Genomic DNA, 20,126 nt, shown 5'->3' on the forward strand with positions numbered 1-20,126 from the left:
TTTTGCTGCCATACTCGTGTTAATGTCGATTTCAAAGGTCTGACAACTCTAATTTTGGGCTTTATACGGTTTTTGGGGGGTTAAATAACGTAAGTTTTCCAGCTAACGTGAATGGGCTAAATTTATACTATTTGAAATTATAAATATAAAAGCTGATGCTCTATTATTTTTCCTAAATCTGGACACCTTAATCTCGGCTATGGGGTTAATAGAACTCACGATATAAGCTTTTTTAACTAACCATATCAGGCTTTTCAATTCAAATAAACAAACAAAAATCGAAACAAAAAAGCCTCTAAAACATAATCGTATAAACGGCTTATATCTTGAGTTCTATTGGTCACATCCTCAAGATTGGGGTGTCTAGATTTAGGAAAAATAATAGGGAATCAGCTTGTATATTTATAATTTCAAATAGTATAAATTTAGCCCATTCACGTTAACTGGAAAACTTACGTTATTTAACCCCCCAAAACCCGTATAAAGCCCAAAATTAGAGTTGTCAGACCTTTGAAATCGACATTAACACGAGTATGGCAGCAAAACTGCGTACTTATATTTTGGTTATACCTCTACTCCCAAAATTTTCTCGGCCTACTAGCAAAAAACTAGCTTTTTTCTCACTTTTGACTAGTACATGGAGAGTTTCGGAGTTAGATTACTTCTACAATACGATGGTGACAATAACGATTGTGGGCTCATTTTATAGGTAATTATAAGTACTATAATTCATTCTTGAAGAATTATCCAAACAAATCAAAAGTTCGTCAGATATATGAAAAAATGTCATTTTGTCCCAACCTTGCGATACAAACCCGCACTTTGACCAACTATAAAATTTTATTTAATCAACTCACGGAATTGTTTTGTATATCATTGTTTAGATAATTTTATTGTTAATAAGTCCTACCTTTGTCATTTTCTGTTAAAATGAATAACAATGGAGCTATTCAATAAAAACGCTACCAATCTCTTTTCCAAGATGGCGGCTGTTCCCAACCTCCAATTTTCCCAACAAATTGACTTTTATGATAAGGACAACCACCCGAACACATTCCATGAAAAAAATTTTGTCCCGCGAAAAATGCGATTTCATGCCCATATTTTGACTAATTGCCCTGAGCTATATAGAAAACTTACAAAATTATTTTTAGTATTTTCGCAATTACTGCTATATAGCCTCTTTCGACTAGGGCAAATGAATGAGATGATTTTGATTAAATTTGCAAAATAAGCGTCGCAATTAATAATTTTCCATACAAATTATAAATTTGAATTAATTAAAAATTGTTCCCCATTTTTGTGCCTTTAATTTTGTTTTATATTTCTAATTTTAATTAAATTATTCCTTAGTTTATCTTAAACTCAACAATAATTAATAATAAAATGTTAAAATAAAAACCAAAGAATTCGATTTTGTTCATATGTACCTACATAAAAAAGTGATTAGAAGTAAGTCATTTTCAGCTGCAAAAATGTGTTTTTTTTATTTCAACTCAAAAGCTCAAATCCTGAGAACAGAAAAAATATTTGATGAATAAATCTGTAACTTTGCACATTTATTTCCGGTTTCGTAAGCCTCATAATCTTATCACCCATAGTTTTAAAATAGCTGTAAATTTTTTAAAAAATCGTAAAAAGTCCTATTTTGATAAGGTTTTCTAAATTGTTTAAAAATGTAAGAAAACATTCTTTTTAGCAAAGTATACTTAATTTTGTATGTAGAAAATTGAATGATGTTTTTAAAAATGTAGGTACTCTTGAATTTTCTGTAAAGTGATCCGTTGTTATGGGGTATTGATAGTCAAAGTCAAGAGTATGGTTATTGGTTTGATGACTGATACTCCAGTCTAAATAAAAATTGTAGAAGTTTGAAACAAAATTAAAGCTAAATAAACAGGCTTTCTAAAAATAACAATCATTTTATCAGACAAAATTTGTACCACTTTCTTACAAATTGGAAAATTTAGGTTTTTGAACAGTTCCTTTAATTTTTTGGTCTAGTGTATTTGCATTTTGCAATTTCATATTAGTATGTCATGTAATAACACATTACGTTACGTACAGGTACATTTTGAATCACTTTTTAATTTTTAAATTTTGATGGTCACTGTGGTGTATGTGTGCTTTTTTAAACAAATTCTCGTTTGAGAAGAATAAATTTTCGGGTTGGGGTCAAAATTCTGCAGGGGTCAAAATTCTTTTGTCAAAATTCTGCTTTCAAAATTCTGCTTTACAAAATTCTGCTTTCAAAATTCTGCTTTTCAAAATTCTGTTTTTCAAAATTCTGTTTTTCAAAATTCTGCTTTTCATAATTCTGTTTTTCAAAATTCTGCAAAAAATTAAAAAAGGGTTTGGAAAATGTTAAAAAGCGCGCGCTTTTTAACATTTTCCAAACCCTTTTTTAATTTTTTGCAAAATTCTGTAAAATCATCTTCTTGACAAATTATCTGCTTATTTGATTGCTTACCTACATAATTTGCATTCTTTGAAGGCATATTAATTTTTGTTTTATAAATGAATAAATTTGAAAATATTAAAAAAGGTTTTTAATACTAAACATTTCCGAAAATAATTCAAAATTTTTAATTTGTCAAATAAAGATGAATATTCAAAAATTTGAAAAGAAAAGGAATATCTTGTATCAAACAACATCGGTTCCAATAAGTTATAGATTTTATTTGAAAGAAAGTCAGTCTATGCATTTTAAAAAATGTTTGCGACACTTAAACAAAAAAAATTAGGTAAGTACCAATGTTGAATTACATTAGGTGTGTTTTTTATTACCACCGGGCTTAACTGGACAAATAAAACGCAGTTGGGGCTAAGCATTTTACATGTTAAATACAACAACACCTTAGCCCCGTGGGCTTACTTGTTAAGCCCGGAGATTTCTCTGGGCTTAACTTTTTGAACAGTTTTAAATCTGTGCTACCAAACTATTTTTTTCAAAAATTGTTTAGAATTTGTTTAAAAACGTGAAAACTCACTTTTGGAATGACAAAATGTATTTAACTAGTTTTAGTAGCACACATTTTTGTGTCTCTTTGTAAAACATACAAGAAAAAATACAAGAAAAACCCGAAAGCGAAAAAATGACAACTCTAAATTTTTGTTGTGTCTGCTGTTTTCGGAACATTCAATATGCAGTGCTGCCAAGATTTCAGGTTAAGCCCCGAGGCGTTTTTTTTGTCCAGTTAAGACCGGTGGTAATAAAAAACACACCTATTAATGAGGTGTATTTTTCTTTAGTCAGCGCATATGCTATAAAAAAAAAAAACAGAATTGGCAGAATTTTTTTGTTCAATTATAATGCTGGCAGAATTTTGAAAAGCAGAATTTTAAAAAGCAGAATTTTGAAAAGCAGAATAGAAAAAAAGCAGAATTTTGAAAAACAGAATTTTCGTTAAAAAAGCAGAATTTTGAAATGCAGAATTTTGAAACCAGAATTTTGACCCGATCCCTAAATTTTCTTTTGTAAATAATGTAGTCACTTGACTTTTGAGAACAATTTTCTGAATATTTACATACATAATGTAGGGAGTTACAGTTTTATGTTTATTAAAATAAAGATAAAAATATGTCCGACAAACAATTTTGGTTTTATAAAGCTTTACAGATGCAATTGTTGCTTCTGTAAAGCATTATAGGAGCAAAATTGTTAGTAGGGGTATTTTATTCAAAAAATTATTAGATGATTACAAATAAACTTGTACTTTGGAAATGCATCACTTACAGACAAAAATAACAATTAATAATCACCGAATAGACAGAATCATGTCGATGTCAGCAGAGTTCTAGAGCGTTCTCGGAAAAATATTCACCAAAAAATAATAATAAGCCATTATCGTCCTTTATTTTTTATTCCACTGAAACACATATATTTTCCACCTCTATGGTTTTAAGCAAGGGTTGAAAAGTATCAAGAATGTTCCTTAAAATTTGATTCTCTTTTGTATAAATTTATTGCATAATTTGCCGGAATGTTGAAAACTATTTTTCTTTCTACTTCTTTTTCAGTTTTGAAATACTCGTAGAAAAAACCATCGCTTTGTTAGTACGAAAAAAATAAATTTTAGCACCATGGCAGATGCTCTTGAGGGGGCAATGGATAAATTCTGCGGATCAGAGTTTTGGGTAAGCTTCTCAATTCTTAATTTATCATGAAGTTAAAAAACAATCAAAAATTCTCTTTCAGAACTTAAATATCACCTGGAACACTGAAGATCCCGACTTCACACCATGCTTCGAACAAACTATCCTTGTTTGGATTCCATGTGTCTTTTTATGGATTTTTATGTTCCTTGAGTTATACTACCTTCGTGCGAGTTTAGATAAAAATATTCCATGGAATTTCAAAAACATCTCGAAATTACTTTTACACATTGCTCTCCTTGCATTGTGTATTGCTGATATCGTCCTAGCTCTAATGAAACAAAATTCCGACGAAGATATCATTTACCCTCTAGATATTTGGGGGCCAGTCATTAAGTTCGTTACATTTGTAAGTTTCTTTGGATATTAACAAAACTGGGTCATAACCTTTAAATTTTGAATTTAGACAATAGCATCAATTCTAGTCTTGTTGAACCGTAAATTTGGTGTCCAAACATCAGGAACACTCTTTCTATTCTGGTTCTTTTTGGTCGTTTTTGCATTACCAGAATTAAGAACCAAATTACGACAACATAGTGAATTAAATGATGGTGCTCTAGAATACAGACCTACTCAAGAGGAAATTTCCTGGATTGATTACAAATTTATAAGCTTTTTGGTTTACTTTGGACTCTCGTGTTTAATACTTCTTTTAAACTGTTTCGCTGATAACATGCCAACAAAAACTAAGTACAACAGAACTAATGTAAGCTATTTACAAGATTTTAATTGTGTTTATAATAGTTTTTTTTTTTGATTTTTTCAGAAAGAAACTCCTGAACTCTCAGCAAGTTTCTTATCCCGAATCACCTACTCATGGTTTGATAAATTAGCCTGGAAGGGTTATCGCAACCCTTTGGAAGAGAAAGACCTCTGGGAACTTCGTCCTCAAGACAGTTCCAAAGAAATTATGCCACCTTTTGCTCAGTATTGGAATCAAAATGTTCTCAAAAACTATCATGTCGAAAACCGTGAATCAAAAGGACAGTCAACTATTGACAATGTAGTTTTTGAAAACCCAAATGGTTCCAATACCAAAGGTTTTGCCTCTGTCATGCTACCAGTTTATAAGTCTTTTGCTGGTGTATTCCTCTTTGGATCTCTGTTCAAATTGATTGCTGATCTTCTATCATTCGCTTCACCACAAGTCCTTGGTTATGTGATAGACTTTGTTGAAGCCAAAGCTGATGATAACCTTAAATCCTCACCCGAATGGCAGGGTATTTTCTATTCCATACTGCTTTTCCTTTGTGCAGCTGTGCAGACATTTGTAAATGCTCAATATTTCCAAAAAATGTACGTTGTTGGAATGAGAACTCGTACAGCTTTGGTAAATGTGATCTATCGCAAAGCTTTGGTCATATCAAATGCAAGTAAGAAAAATTCAACAGTTGGTGAAATTGTCAATTTAATGTCGGTCGATGCACAACGTTTTATGGAATTAATGACTTATATCAGTTTGCTTTGGTCTGCACCACTACAAATTACATTGGCACTTTATTTCTTGTGGGAATTGCTTGGGATATCCGTACTATCCGGATTAGCTGTTATGATTATTATGATTCCTATAAATGGAGTCATTGCAAATCGTATAAAGATCCTACAAGTGAAACAGATGCAATACAAGGATGATCGTGTTAAACTGATGAATGAAGTTTTGAGTGGTATGAAGGTTTTGAAACTTTATGCTTGGGAACCAAGTTTTGAAGATCAAGTTGGTGATCTTCGTAACAAAGAAATTGCCACACTAAGATCATCAGCGTATTTGAATGCTGGAACATCATTTTTATGGTCTTGTGCTCCATTTTTGGTAAGTTGTAGGAGCTAACAGTCTCTTAGCAAAAATAATTAAAATACATTTTTGTCTTTTCATCCAAAAGGTTTCCTTAGTTACATTCGCTACTTATGTTTTAATTGATGAAAAGAACGTTCTTGATCCCTCAAAAGCTTTCGTATCGTTATCCTTATTTAATCTTTTACGTTTTCCATTAGCTATGTTGCCTATGTTGATAACTAACTTGGTTCAAGTAAGTTGAATATTATTTGTGTTTTTATTTTATTTTTTAGTAAAATAATTTTTTTTTATAAAGACTCAAGTATCAGTTAAACGTATTAACAAATTCTTAAACAGTGAAGAACTTGATCCGGATTGTGTTGGACATGATCGTGGAGCACGTAAGTTTTATTTTGTTTTGTTTTTTTTTTTCTCTGATATTTGCACACAATTTCATTAGAAATTTGTATAGCTACCAATGTCGTTAAAAAGATCATAGAAAGAAAGATAAATAAAAAAATAGTAAAGACAAGTCAGGCTTCACAATAACTTCCTAGTTTTCAATAACCACTTTTGACCTTAATATTTTTGGTAAACGTTTAATTCGTTTTTTTTTTTTTATTTAAAAACATTTTTTTTACGTAAGAATTCAATTTATAAGAGAATTGATTCTAAAATAACCTTGGCAATCTTTTCATATCGTTTAATTTATTTTACCTAAACAAATTTAATAGAAAAAAAAGTGTTAGCTCAAAAAAATCATATATTTAAACTTAAAAAGAAATATGGTAACAGCTATAGTTGAAAAAAAAAATTAATTTGAGCTGTTTCGAAATGATGCAATTTTTTGAGCTTTAGTTATTCTACTCTAATATCATATACTCAGAGAAAAACATAGTTGTTTGCTTAACAATCCATTCTTGAATAACTTTAAGAATTCAATTCTTGCTTTAAAAATATTTTGTTATAACAACAATTTTACTGTTTATACTTTTGATTTTAAAAGAAATAAATTGTTGGTTTAACATTTTATTCTTAAAATGACAACGTAAATATTTTTGCTTTTAACACTTTGCATTCTTCAATTAAGAATTTTTTGTCGGGAATTTTTTAACCCACAAAGTATAAAATTGTTAAAATTACCAACGTTTTTCTCTGAGTGTTCTTTTAAAACCAAAGTTATCAATAATAAAATTGAATTGAAGTCTTAACTGTATTCAAGAATGCATTTTTGAGCAAAAACATTTTTTTCTCTGAGTGATTACAGTTTCAATGGGGGTTAAAAATAATCAATTTTAAAGCTCACTTAAATATTTAAGTGAATTCTACAACGAACATTTTTGAACAAAAACTTTTCAGTTACCTTAATATTAACATTAGCGTATTAAGAAAAAATATTTTTGAATACATACATATCGCTCATTTACTTGAATACTAACGAGTTTTGAGTTATAAATGCAGAGGTTATTGGAATAAAGTTATCTTTTATTTCTTAACTTTAAAAATTGACAGAGAAGGAGCACTAGTTTTGCTTTAGAAACTAATTTTTTACATACAAAAATAGATCGATGCTAATTTTAAAAATCGTTTCTTGAAAGCCAGTTTTTTTGAGTTATGACAGTGTTAAAAAAAATGAGCGATATGCACATTGTAGATAGGCCAAATTCTATTTAGTGCTTAAAAAGTTGTCTCTTTGGTTGAATTTAATTTTTCTTGAAGAAAAAGTACAAATTAATAGAAAAACTCAATTTTAAAGTTCAAGTGACCTCAACTCCAAATTTATAAAGCTATAAACTATATTGAGTTATAAAATTAACATTATTTACATTTACAAGTTTGAAACCCAAATTTGGATTGAATTGTTTGCAAATCAAGGTAAAATTTCCATATTTTTTGTCAAAATACACTGCATCAAAAAGTATTTTGGTCCACTTATGAAAAAAATAAAATTTTGTGTGAAAAATCACTTTTTTGAAGACGGATTTATGAATTTGTTATTATGTGGCAATTAATATTTCATTTAAAATGGAAAATATTTACATCTATTAATGAAAACAATTAAAAAAAAAACGGATCTAACGATTTTCAAAAAAAATCTCTAAAAGACATGTTTTGTAATTTTAAATGACAAGTTCTGAGTATTTTTTACTTTTAAAGAAATTTCTTAAATTAAAAGTATTCTTTTATAAATTTTTAAAAATTAAAAAAAAAAAAACAGATCGAGCCATATACGAATAGACTTATACAAACTGAAGACAAATGGCATGACGAGAACTTTTTTTTGGTTTTTATTAAATCTCTACAAGTTTTTTTTTTTTTTTGATAAAAAACGAATACTTTTGTCATATGGAGCAATTAAAAAACAAACGTGTCCCTAACTAAGTTAAAAACATAATATAAAAATGTTAAGTGTCACGTACAAACAAAAACTTGGTTTTTAAGTGGAATGCATTTTTTTCACTTTCATATTAATAAACATTGCGTTGCCTCTATTAAAATCCCACTTCAAAACTAGTAAATATTGTATGAAGAATGTACATATGTAAGTGGTGGTCTTGCACAAAACAACATTTTCAAGTGGTTATTACCTACTTATGCTTTCAAAAGTTAAACAAAAAATAAATAAAATTAGAAACCAATCATTTTTTTTTTTTTGAAACTTTGGCATCAATCAAATTAAATAATCTCTTGTTCATGGATTTGATCAAGTTCTTAAAAAGATTCCTCTTCCTTCAGAAATATGATCTTATTTCCATTTTAAATGGGTCCTTCTTTCTATAATGCAATATTAATGCAAATAAAACCTAGTTTAAAAATTGACCTTTTTTTTGTAGAGCGTTATTTCACGGTAGTATTAAAATTTTGCAAAAGAACTAACTTTTGTATTTAAAATAATAATTTTATTTTTTTTTTAGAAAAATCAATTTTGTTTTTATTTGTGTAAAAAAAAAAACTTTTGAAAATTTGTATAAGAAAAAATATTTTTTTTAAAACTTTTTTCAAAATTTAAAACTTAATTATCAAAATTTGTATATTAAGCTTGTCCAATGTTAATTGAAAATGGAACATTTTCATGGGGTGACGAAAATCCTGTTCTAAGAGACATCAACATGGAAGTAAAGAAAGGATCATTAGTTGCTGTAGTTGGAACAGTAGGTACAGGCAAAAGTTCTCTCATATCTGCTCTACTAGGAGAAATGGACAAACTGAAAGGTCGAGTAAATACTATTGGTACAATAGCTTATGTACCACAACAAGCCTGGATGCAAAATGCAACTTTACGTGATAATATTCTCTTTGGCAAGCCTTACGATCGCAAAAGATACGAAAGTGTCATTCAAGCTTGTGCATTAAAATCAGACATTGAAATGTTATCGGCTGGTGATCAGACAGAAATCGGTGAGAAAGGTATTAATTTGTCTGGTGGACAAAAGCAGAGAATATCACTTGCTAGAGCGGTTTACAATAATGCAGACTTATATTTACTCGATGATCCTTTGAGTGCGGTGGATTCTCATGTTGGAAAACATATTTTCGAACAAGTCATTGGACCAAATGGTTTATTGGCGAAGAAAACTCGAGTTTTAGTTACACATGGAATTACCTACTTGCCTCAAGTGGATAACATTTATGTCCTGAAGGGTGGAGAAATCAGTGAAGATGGAACTTATGCAGAGTTGATGAAACAAAAGGGAGCATTCTCTGAGTTCTTAATTCAACATTTGACCGAAAATAGTGCTGAGCATGAAGAATTGGAAGATATCAAAGAACATCTAGAGAAAGGTATTCAACCTGTTGATTTGCATGGTAAACTTGAGCGAGCACTTAGTCGAGCAAGATCGGAAAGTATTGTTTCAGAAAGCTCGTAAGTACTATGAAGCCTTAAATTTCTTACAAAGCCTATCTAAGTTTATCCTTTTTCAGTTCGATACGATCCCTTAGGAGCACTAAAGGAAGTTTGCGACGAAGAAATTATAAACGTCAAGAATCTGTGGCTTCGATTACTTCAAAAATATCAGAAATTGTTGCTGGTAAAGATGATGGTAAATTGATTGATGTTGAGAAATCTGAAACTGGCAATGTTAGTAAAAAATTTCAAATTGATGATAAAAGGAAGAATAAACATATGGCTTTTCTTTTAAAAGGTTAATCTTGAGGTGTACAAATATTACATCAAGACAATAGGTGTTGCAATGACTGTTACGACAGTTGTGTTGAACTGTGTTTTCCAAGGACTTGCTGTGGGTTCAAACTTGTGGCTAACGGAATGGTCAAATGACAAGGAAGTTGCTGCAGGAGATAATGGAAAGAGAAATATGTATTTAGGGGTCTATGGAGCATTTGGATTTGTACAAGGTATGCATATTTTTTGGTTGTTTCTTTGCAAATGTTTATTATAATATTTAATTTTTTACTTAAAATCCAGTTGTTGTTGATTTCTTTGCAACACTAACACTCGCATTGGGATGTGTTCATTGTTCGAAGAGATTGCATGAGGTCTTAACAAGGAACACAATGAGATTCCCTATGGACTATTTTGATACAACTCCACTTGGACGTATATTGAATCGTTTCTCAAAAGATATTGATACTGTGGATAATGTATTGCCATTGAATCTTCGTGTGATGCTAATACAATTCTTTGTGGTAAATAATATTTTATTCTGAGCATATTATTCATTCTCATAATCCCCATCTATTAAATGATTTCATTTGATATAATCATACGTATCACTTAAATTAATTATTCATTAAATTAAATGTTCAAAATGAATGAAATGAATAGTTCACTAGGGCGTATACGTGTTTTTTTTAAATGAAAATAACTGTTTTTTTTTTCCAGCAGAGAAAAATAGATAAGTTTTTTACAGACACATTCTGTAAACAAAGAGCTAAAATTCAACTCTTTTTTAGGTATATGAAAAACATAAAAAGAATACTATTTTGGTATTTGGAAACCTGTCAGAAGACAAAGTAAAGCAGTAAACTGAATTTAAAATAAACTTGATTAGTAGCCCAGTCAAATAAAGGTTTAACATCGGAATAAATGCTAAGAGAAATTTTTGTTGCTCAATATCTTCGTTTTGGCATTCTATAACTCACCTCAAAAGTCTAAAAAAATCTTATGTCCGCAAGTCGCGATTTTCAAGGTCAAAGCGCGAAATGGAGATTTTCAAAATTAGCTTTAATAGACAATGGTATTATATACACATATGATACATGATTTCAAGGTATTTTTTAATGCTGATTCCAAATCTAAAATCAAGGCAATCTGACGTCTCTGAAAAAAGTTATACCTACGTGTTTTTCATCTGTCAACCCATATAACATTTGCAAACTTACAACTGAAAACCCTTTAAAAGTTATGGTAGAGGCACCAAATTTTGCATGAAGTTTTTCATATCCATTACCATTAAGAATCAAAACAATGCTATGAAAAAAAAACATAAATGTATATTTATGAAAAAAATGGTGTTTTTTGAGAAGGGGGAAATTTTAGGACATGCACTAAAAACATCCTTGTTCAATCTCGGAATTAGTGCTTATAGCAAATTTTTCGTTTCTATCTTTGTTTGTCAAAAATCTAAAAAAAATCATGTCTTCAAATCCTATTTTTCCAGGTTAAAATAAGTTAGGTGCAGATTTAAAAAATTTAATAAGAAAACTGTAGATTTTTGAATGTATACCAACATAACGACGGTAAAACCTCGTAAGTCTAAAAATTCGAAAAAATATTATTAATGCAAACAATTCAGAAAATTCAGAGCTATCTTTTGGTATATTCAGCTTTACAATGTTGTTCTGAACATTTTTCAGAAATGACAAAATTCAAACACTCGTATTGATAGATCCCATACAAAAACAAGAAACACAACATTTTGTTTTTTGATTTCTGAAAAACTTGCAAAAACGACTTACGAGGTTTTGCAGTTTAACGATCGATAAGTCACATGATTTCAAGCTATTTTTTAACACTTATTCCAACAAAACCCACAAAAAAGTTAATCTGACCGTGTCGCTGAACCTTATTCATGTTGATCTGAAGTGTTGTTTTTCATTTTTTTTAAATCTGCACCTAATCTAAAAACCATATATTGTATAACATATAAATCAATGATTTTTTAATTTTTTTTGCTGGGTTCCAGGATTTAAGATTTTTTACCGTCAGATACAGAGATTCTATCTTTAGCAGAGGTGGGTAGCGTGTTTCTTGTTTGTGTAGTGCACAAACGAGAAACGCACTACCCACCTCTGCGTTTTCATTCCATTTCAAAACTCAGAACTTCGAACATACAGTACCCGAAAAAATTCTTCGTGCGATTCCGAAATTTTAATATATGTACCTTAGGGTGGGTCAAAAAAATCGAAATTCTTTTTTTTGAATTGGTACTCCGAAAAATCGATTGCTAGACCCCTCTAGAATATACACACCAAATATGAGCTCTTTATATTAATGGGAAGGTCCTCCGCTTTGCAATTTTCCATTTTTACATCAAGCTTCTACTAAAAAAAAATATTTTTTTTATTAATTGACTTTTTAGCAAATTTCTTTTCAGATTCTTGTAGGAAATTGAACGCTCTACAAAAAAGGCCTTATACACTTTTTTCGTTTATCTAACCGTTGAATAGATATTTGAGGTAAAAAAATCGAGAAAATCTTTAAAAATTCGTTTTTTGGTCTTAATTTTGTAACAAACTGAAAAATTATAATCATCAAACGCGCAAGACATATTCTTGTTGGAAATTGATTGCTCCACAAAAAAGGTCTTGTTAACTTTTTTCATTAATCTAACCATTCTAAAGATATTCGAGGTCAAAGTTAAAAAAAATTATGAAAACATTTTATATTTTAAAAAATTTTCCAGTTCACTGAAAATTTAATATTTTCAATTTAGCAAGACGTAATCTTGTAGGAGCTTAAACGTTCTACAAAAAATTCCTTGGCATCAAATTGATTGCTTTAACCGTTTAGAAGATATTCGTATCCAAATCGCAATGCATACGGGTCATAAGAAAACTATTGAAATCAGTGAGCATTGGTTTGGATACGAATATCTTCTAAACGGTTAAAGCAATCAATTTCATTCCAAGGAATTTTTTGTAGAACGTTTAAGCCCCTACAAGAATATATCTTGCTAATTTGAAAATTATGAAGTTTCAGTGAATTGGAATTTTTTTTTAAATATAAAAAGTTTTTATATTTTTTTTTAACTTTGACCTCTAATATCTTTAGAATGGTTAGATTAATGAAAAAAGTTAACAAGACCTTTTTTGTGGAGCAGTCAATTTCCAACAAGAATATGTCTTGCGCGTTTGATGATTATAATTTTTCAGTTTGTTACAAAATTAAGACCAAGAAACGATTTTTTAAAGATTTTCTCGATTTTTTTACCTCAAATATCTATTCAACGGTTAGATAAACGAAAAAAGTGTATAAGGCCTTTTTTGTAGAGCGTTCAATTTCCTACAAGAATCTGAAAAGAAATTTGTTAAAAAGTCAATTAATAAAAAAAATATTTTTTTTTAGTAGAAGCTTGATGTAAAAATGGAAAATTGCAAAGCGGAGGACCTTCCCATTAATATAAAGAGCTCATATTTGGTGTGTATATTCTAGAGAGGTCTAGCAATCGATTTTTTGGAGTACCAAATCAGAAAAAAAATTTTCGATTTTTTTGACCCACCCTAATGTACCTATTTAGATATGGTTTCGTTTGTGTTTTTGTTACAAACAAGTGAAATTTATTACGTATTCGTTTATTGTGTAGTTTTTGTTAAATATTAAATTTCTTAATTACCTAAGTGCTCCTTAAAAGAAAACGAAAATCCAAAAATTTGCATTTACCTAAGAGTTTTGATTTGAGTACTTAAAGTGCCGATTATAACGATCAGGGAAATTTTTCCAATCGATTAATTTACATTCATGTGATTTTTTGTTTTTCAAAACCTTTTCTTAAATGATTTTCAATCGATTAGTGCGACATTTGTATATGAAATTGTTCCAATTATCGATTTAAAGAATTTTTCGTATTCGTTTTCCTAATCGCTATGACCGGCCCAAAAAGATTTGAGAAATTGAAGTGTTCCGAAAATTGTTGTGTGGCTAATACTAGTACATAATTTGGAGATCTTTTTTTCCATATCTCCCAGCCATCGAAGCATCCGTTAAGCCTTCTGACTTGGTCAGTGTTTCTAAAAAGTTTTCTCCACCTATTACCTATTACTTCCAAAAAAATAGTTCTGTGCAACTTTTTACTTCCAACCTAAAGGCAATTTTTCGTCTAAAGGCTTAACTACATTGGCTCAAAAAGTGAAAAAGTACAAAAGTGAAAATTTTCATACGCATTTTTGTATAGTTTTTCGGGCTGGAAAATTAAAACAAATGATGCAGGAATCTTATTTTTTGGTCTAAGAAACAATTTGTATACCTACTCTTTTTCACAAATAAATTGCACTAGCCAGAAAAAAAATATTTTCACTTTTGTACTTTTCCAAAAAGTAGTGTATGTAGTTAAGCCTTAAGAAGGTGACTTGCCTTTAAACGTTTATCCCATTTTATAGCATTACCTTCATACATAATTTCCAATTAAGTTTTCATATTTACTACATTTTTTTTAAACTAAATCAAACACAATTTAGGTGATCTCAACTGTTGTCGTCATCTGCATATCAACGCCAATTTTCTTAGCTGCAATTGTACCCATGGCTTTAATTTATTGGTTCGCTCAACGATTTTATGTTGCATCTTCAAGACAACTTATGCGATTGGAATCAGTTACTCGATCACCGATCTATTCGCATTTCAGTGAAACTGTTACAGGAGTTTCAACAATTCGAGCATATGAAGTTCAAAAAACGTAACTAACCAAGTCGATTTTCAAAAAAATGAATAACTAACTGATTTTCTATATTTTTATGAAGCTTCATTCAAACATCTGATGATCGTGTAGACTTGAATCAACTTTGCAAATATCCAAGTGTCATTGCTAATCGTTGGTTAGCCATTCGATTGGAAATGGTAGGAAATTTGATCATTCTCTTCGCTTCGTTGTTTGCTGTTTTGGGAAATCAAACAAATGCTGCCTTGGTTGGTTTGTCTGTGACTTATTCCCTACAAATCACACAAGCTCTTAATATGTTAGTACGTTTGACTTCTGATATTGAGACAAATGTTGTTGCTGTTGAACGTATTCAGGAATATGGTGGTGTCAAACAAGAAGCACCTTGGGTCCTTGAAAATGTTAAAACTCCCGAAGGGTGGCCACAGACTGGGCGTGTAGTATTCGAAGACTATATGATTCGTTATAGGCCAGGGCTGGATTTGGTATTGAAGGGAGTTAGTTTTGATATTGCTGGTGGTGAAAAGGTGGGAATTGTTGGACGAACTGGAGCTGGAAAATCTAGTTTAACTCTTGGTTTATTCAGGTAACTTTTTTTTAACTTTGTTTGAAGAAAATTGGTCTAAAAAATAGAGTTTTCTTAAAATTTAGAATCATTGAAGCAGCTGGTGGCCATATTACAATCGACGGCATCGAAATCTCTACACTTGGTCTACACATGTTACGTTCCAGATTGACAATTATTCCACAAGATCCTGTTTTGTTCTCCGGGACATTGCGAATGAATTTAGATCCATATCAGATAAGTAGTGATAATGACATTTGGACTGCACTGGAGCTGGCTCATTTGAAGTCGTTCGTTAAAGAAACAGCTGGTGGCTTGAATTATGAAATTAACGAAGGTGGAGAGAATTTGTCGGTGGGACAAAGGCAATTGGTTTGTTTGGCTAGAGCACTGCTGAGGAAAACTAAAGTTTTGATATTAGATGAAGCAACAGCTGCTGTTGATTTGGAAACTGATGATTTGATTCAGGTAAGATAAAGACTACATGATTTGGTTTCATATATTTTCAACAGTGAATAGATATCTAGATCCTTTAATGTTTTGGTACAGCAATTCGCTTCAGAAGAAGCAACTTCATATCGAGAGGGTCGGAAAAATGAGGTCATGAATTTTTATTGTTTATTGACCTTCTATGTAAGGTTTTAGTCCGTTGAAGTCTCCTTATTTGCATTTTTTAAGTGGTTGAATAGAGATTCTTACCGTACAACAAGTAAACTTAAGGCAAAGTGATGGTACGCTAATATATTTGGCGACGTGGTTTCATGGGGACATGAGAGAGTGGGTGGTCTTTTTAAAGATCATTTCAAATAACTTTTTGGTGGTGATAAAGTCCAAAATTACACGAACGACAAGTCAAAAGAGGTCAACCTGGATGATAAACTAGAGCACCAGTAACATGACCAAAATGATGCTTAACACCAATGGATAAAAAAAACTTTAGGTTAGGTTAGGTAGAAATGGCTGTCAGGAAAACAACTGACACACTTAGACCATTTATTGGTCCGTTGTGATACCGTGATTTTGTGAGGAAATTCCTCACTAATTAAACCAGTTGGAGCTTTTAATAAAGCGGTGAAGGTTGAAGATGTCAGTATTGATTAGTTCACTGGTATCTTCTAAGAAATATTTTTCCAGGTATTTTTTACGTCTACTGGAAAGGGCAGGACATGAGCAGAGAAGATGTTGGATTGTTTCTTCTTCTTCCTCATCAAGGCAACTTCTACAGAAGTCGTTAGAGATTACGCCAAGTTTTATGGCGTGTCTACCTATGAGACAGTGTCCTGTTAAGACACCTATTACAGAGCTGATATGCAATCTGCTTAGAGACAACAAATTTTTTGAACGTTTTGGATCTAGCCTAGGCCAGATCTGCTTGGTCGTTTGGCAAGTTATAATGTTTGACCATCGTATGTTTGTTGCCTCTATAGCTTCTTGCTTCAGCATGAGTTTGCACGTTCCGATTGGTATACCAATATTTGCCTTATTGGGTAAAATTGGTATTAGAGTTCCATTTCTGGCGAGTTCGTCTGCTTCACAGTTTCCCAGAATATCTCTGTGACCCGGCACCCAGAAAAGGTGAATGTTAAACTGTTCTGACATCTCCATGAGAGATGATCGACAGTCGCGGGCAGTAACGGAGTTTGTGGAAACCGAAGCTAACGATTTAAGGGCGGCCTGGCTATCAGAGAAGATGCGGATATCCGATGTAGATATCACGTTTTCTTTGAGCCAAGTCAGTACTTCTTTAATCGCCATTATTTCCGCTTGGAAAAAAAAAAAAAAAAAAAAATTTAGTCTTCATGTTGTGGGGATAAAATTTTTCGATGTTGATTTTCATTGTGGTTCTTCAAAAAACTTTTTCTTTTTCTTCTTCTTTTTCATCTCCATTATAAACGATAATCATGATATCGGATTTACTGCATAATAGTTCCACAAGTGAGGTTCGCCGGGTTAACCTCAGGTAACGTCGACTGGTCCCCCAGTTATTAATTGTTCCATTTCTTTGGCCAAATGAATGCAGTTGTTGTTGACCGAAAGATTTTTAAATCTTTAGCGAGATCATAACTTGCACTAATTGTGTTAACTTAATTTTTACTTTTTATTTGTTAAAAATAATTATTTACCAAATAGTCTTTAAAAATAAAAAAAAATATCGTTAAAATAGGAATTTTGGCATATTTCGACAGATTTCAAATCACATGTGAACCGGAAGTCCTTACTACGTTTGAACAATTTTTATTTTCTTAATATTCAGAAGATTTAAAATGATTTCGACAGATTTCAAAACACATGCGAACCGGAAGTCCTTACTTAATTTGAACAATTTTTTTTAAATTAATATTTAGAAGATGTAAAATGATTTCGATTATTTTTTAAACCCTTCTCAGTCTTCACCATTCGCAACTTTCCGCGCTATTAGGATTTTAAATTCGAAAAAAAAAACTGTTTTTCGACCAAACTTAGTCGGTCTTACTGTATTTTATTCAAGACTCTATTTTTGGCGTAAACAGGATTGCTTCTGGTTAGATCAATCCCTGTTAATCCTGCCTTCATGCTAAGTATCTTCATCTCAGCTGCTGTCAATTTACTCCACATATGTTTTGTACGGTGTCCAACATTGGAGTACTCTTAAGTAATAATTTTTAGGGGACATACAATGCAGGGGCATTCCATGAAAAAAATTGTAACTTTTTATAATTAGGAAAAAGAGTAACAGATGGGATTTATTGCAATGAAAATCTTCTTTAGAGTTGTCAAGAGTTAACAAGTGTTTGCGAACTTAACTCCTAAATCGATATTCGCCCAGCCAAACTTTTCATCAAGTTTTCAGTAAAAATAAACGCTTAAACGTGGTTGACTTAATGTCGTTTACGTTACGCAACATATGTATCTAATTTATGGTAACTATATTTGTTAAACTGAGACTTGTGGACGCTTCATTACATAGAAGGGATAATCTTAAATTATTTCTAAGTGTTCAAATAGATCTAAAAACTGTTACGGTACTTAAAGTCTACTTCAAACACCAGAAAACATGCAAACATTTCATCTTCGTTACAATGGAAAGCTCCTGCAGTGCACATGAATAAAGGCACATATATTTCAAAAGATAAAATCCATTGGCGCTTTGGTCAGGTACATACTACATACTTTTAAAATAAGTTCTGAACTAGATTAGATGTGTGGAGATATCCAGCTTCAAAGTTTACTTTTTTTATTATATTTATTAATATAACTGACATTGGTTTCTAAAAGGACCCTGCACATTTTGTATGGGAAGTGGCCCTCTGTGAAATTGTCTGAAATTTTAGTATGTTGTTAGCTTGAAGCCCTTGATCAAAAGTCGATATGGGCAGAAAGTCAAAGTTTTTAAAATAACGTTTTTTTTCCGATGACTATCTCAAACCTTTTAAAAGGAATAGTAACTCTCTATATTGTGTTTTGCGCTATTTTTTAGTGGTTTTTAGTTTTTTTTTATAGGTTTTTTAGGGTCGCTGCAACCGAATCCAAAGTCCATTTTGCCCCGTCACGTCAGGTTTTCAAAATAACCTCAAAAAATATTTTTGGGGCTGTGACATTTTTTGAGGTTATCTTGAAAACCTGACGTGATGGGGCAAAATTGACTTCGGATTCGGCTTCAGTGACCCTAAAAACCTATGAATTCCACTAAAAAATAGCGCAAAACACAATATAGAGAGTTACTATCCCTTTTAAAAGGTTTGAGATAGTCATCGGAAAAAACCCGTTATTTTAAAAACTGTCCATTTTTCGACTTTCTGCCTCTATCGACTTTTGATCAAGGGCTTCAAGAGAACAACATACTAAAATTTCAGACAGTTTCACCGAGGGCCACTTCCCATACAAAATGTGCGGGGTCCTTTAATTTTTTACTATATCTCCAAAATGAAGCCAGTTGCAAAATATTGCATAATCTTTTCATTTTATCTCGTTGTGATATTGTAACCACAAACAAGCTTTTTTTAGGACGGATGGTCTTCCCATACCTGATCCTCCCAACAAATTATGTATTAAAAAAAATGTTTCTTATTTGACTGAACAACTTTTTAACTTTTTATTTTACTTATTCATCATTTTTATTTTATTTTTTTCAGAAAACAATTCGTTCTGAATTCAAGGACTGTACTGTTCTAACAATTGCACATCGTCTAAATACAATTCTCGATTCGGATAAAGTCATCGTCTTGGACAAAGGACAAATAATCGAATTTGATTCACCTACAAATTTATTGGAAAACAAAAACTCATCATTCTATAGTATGGCGAAAGATGCAAATCTAGTTTAATGAATATTATTATAAGATAGGTAAAAAAGTTTTAATTTATTTTTGATAGAAATAAAAAATCAAGAAAAATGTAAATATAATAAAACAATAAAAAAAATATTTATTTTTATATTTTAAATCGTTGTTAATTTTATTAAGAAAGAACAATTGGTAAAAACTAAACATAAGGTAATGTACCCTTTTGTCTTTTTAAATAATAAAACGGCATGTTTTGACAGGTTGATGACTTAACTCATCAAGGAAAAACCTTAATTTATTAGGACATATTACGATACTTATTTAGAACAAAATATAGTGTCTTTATGTTTATTTCTTACGATTAATAGTAAGCCCAAACAACCAGAAGTCTAATTCAGACATAGAACGCGCATTGCCAAAGCCAAATCTTATCTTAATGACTTTCAGATTTGAAAAATATTGATTGTTGAAATTATTAATGTTTATCAAAAATATCAAAAAAATTAATAAATGAGCATAATACTTTATCAACA

The 20,126-nt window shown here is 30.9% G+C and overlaps 1 protein-coding gene across 1 annotated transcript; it reads left to right on the plus strand.

The window, feature by feature from the left end:
- The first annotated feature begins 4,036 nt into the window (after positions 1 to 4,036).
- On the plus strand, positions 4,037 to 19,650 carry LOC129905882 (multidrug resistance-associated protein 1-like). The gene is made up of 14 exons (XM_055981507.1): positions 4,037 to 4,137; positions 4,199 to 4,504; positions 4,562 to 4,861; positions 4,922 to 5,965; positions 6,036 to 6,182; positions 6,246 to 6,330; positions 8,969 to 9,794; positions 9,854 to 10,010; positions 10,075 to 10,285; positions 10,356 to 10,576; positions 14,567 to 14,784; positions 14,849 to 15,352; positions 15,418 to 15,799; positions 19,444 to 19,650. The coding sequence occupies exons 1-14, from the start codon at positions 4,084 to 4,086 to the stop codon at positions 19,633 to 19,635; spliced, it is 4,647 nt and encodes a 1,548-aa protein (XP_055837482.1). The 5' UTR covers positions 4,037 to 4,083; the 3' UTR covers positions 19,636 to 19,650.
- Positions 19,651 to 20,126: the final 476 nt, after the last annotated feature.

Source organism: Episyrphus balteatus, chromosome 1 (genome assembly GCF_945859705.1).
Source record: "Episyrphus balteatus chromosome 1, idEpiBalt1.1, whole genome shotgun sequence".
Lineage (NCBI taxonomy): Eukaryota > Metazoa > Arthropoda > Insecta > Diptera > Syrphidae > Episyrphus > Episyrphus balteatus.

Coding starts and splice junctions, on each gene's coding strand:
- LOC129905882 (XM_055981507.1), top strand. CDS start 4,084: ATGGCAGATGCTCTTGAGGGGGCAATGGATAAATTCTGCGGATCAGAG. Junction 5,966..6,035: donor GGTCTTGTGCTCCATTTTTG/GTAAGTTGTAGG, acceptor TTCATCCAAAAG/GTTTCCTTAGTTACATTCGC. Junction 15,800..19,443: donor AAACTGATGATTTGATTCAG/GTAAGATAAAGA, acceptor TATTTTTTTCAG/AAAACAATTCGTTCTGAATT.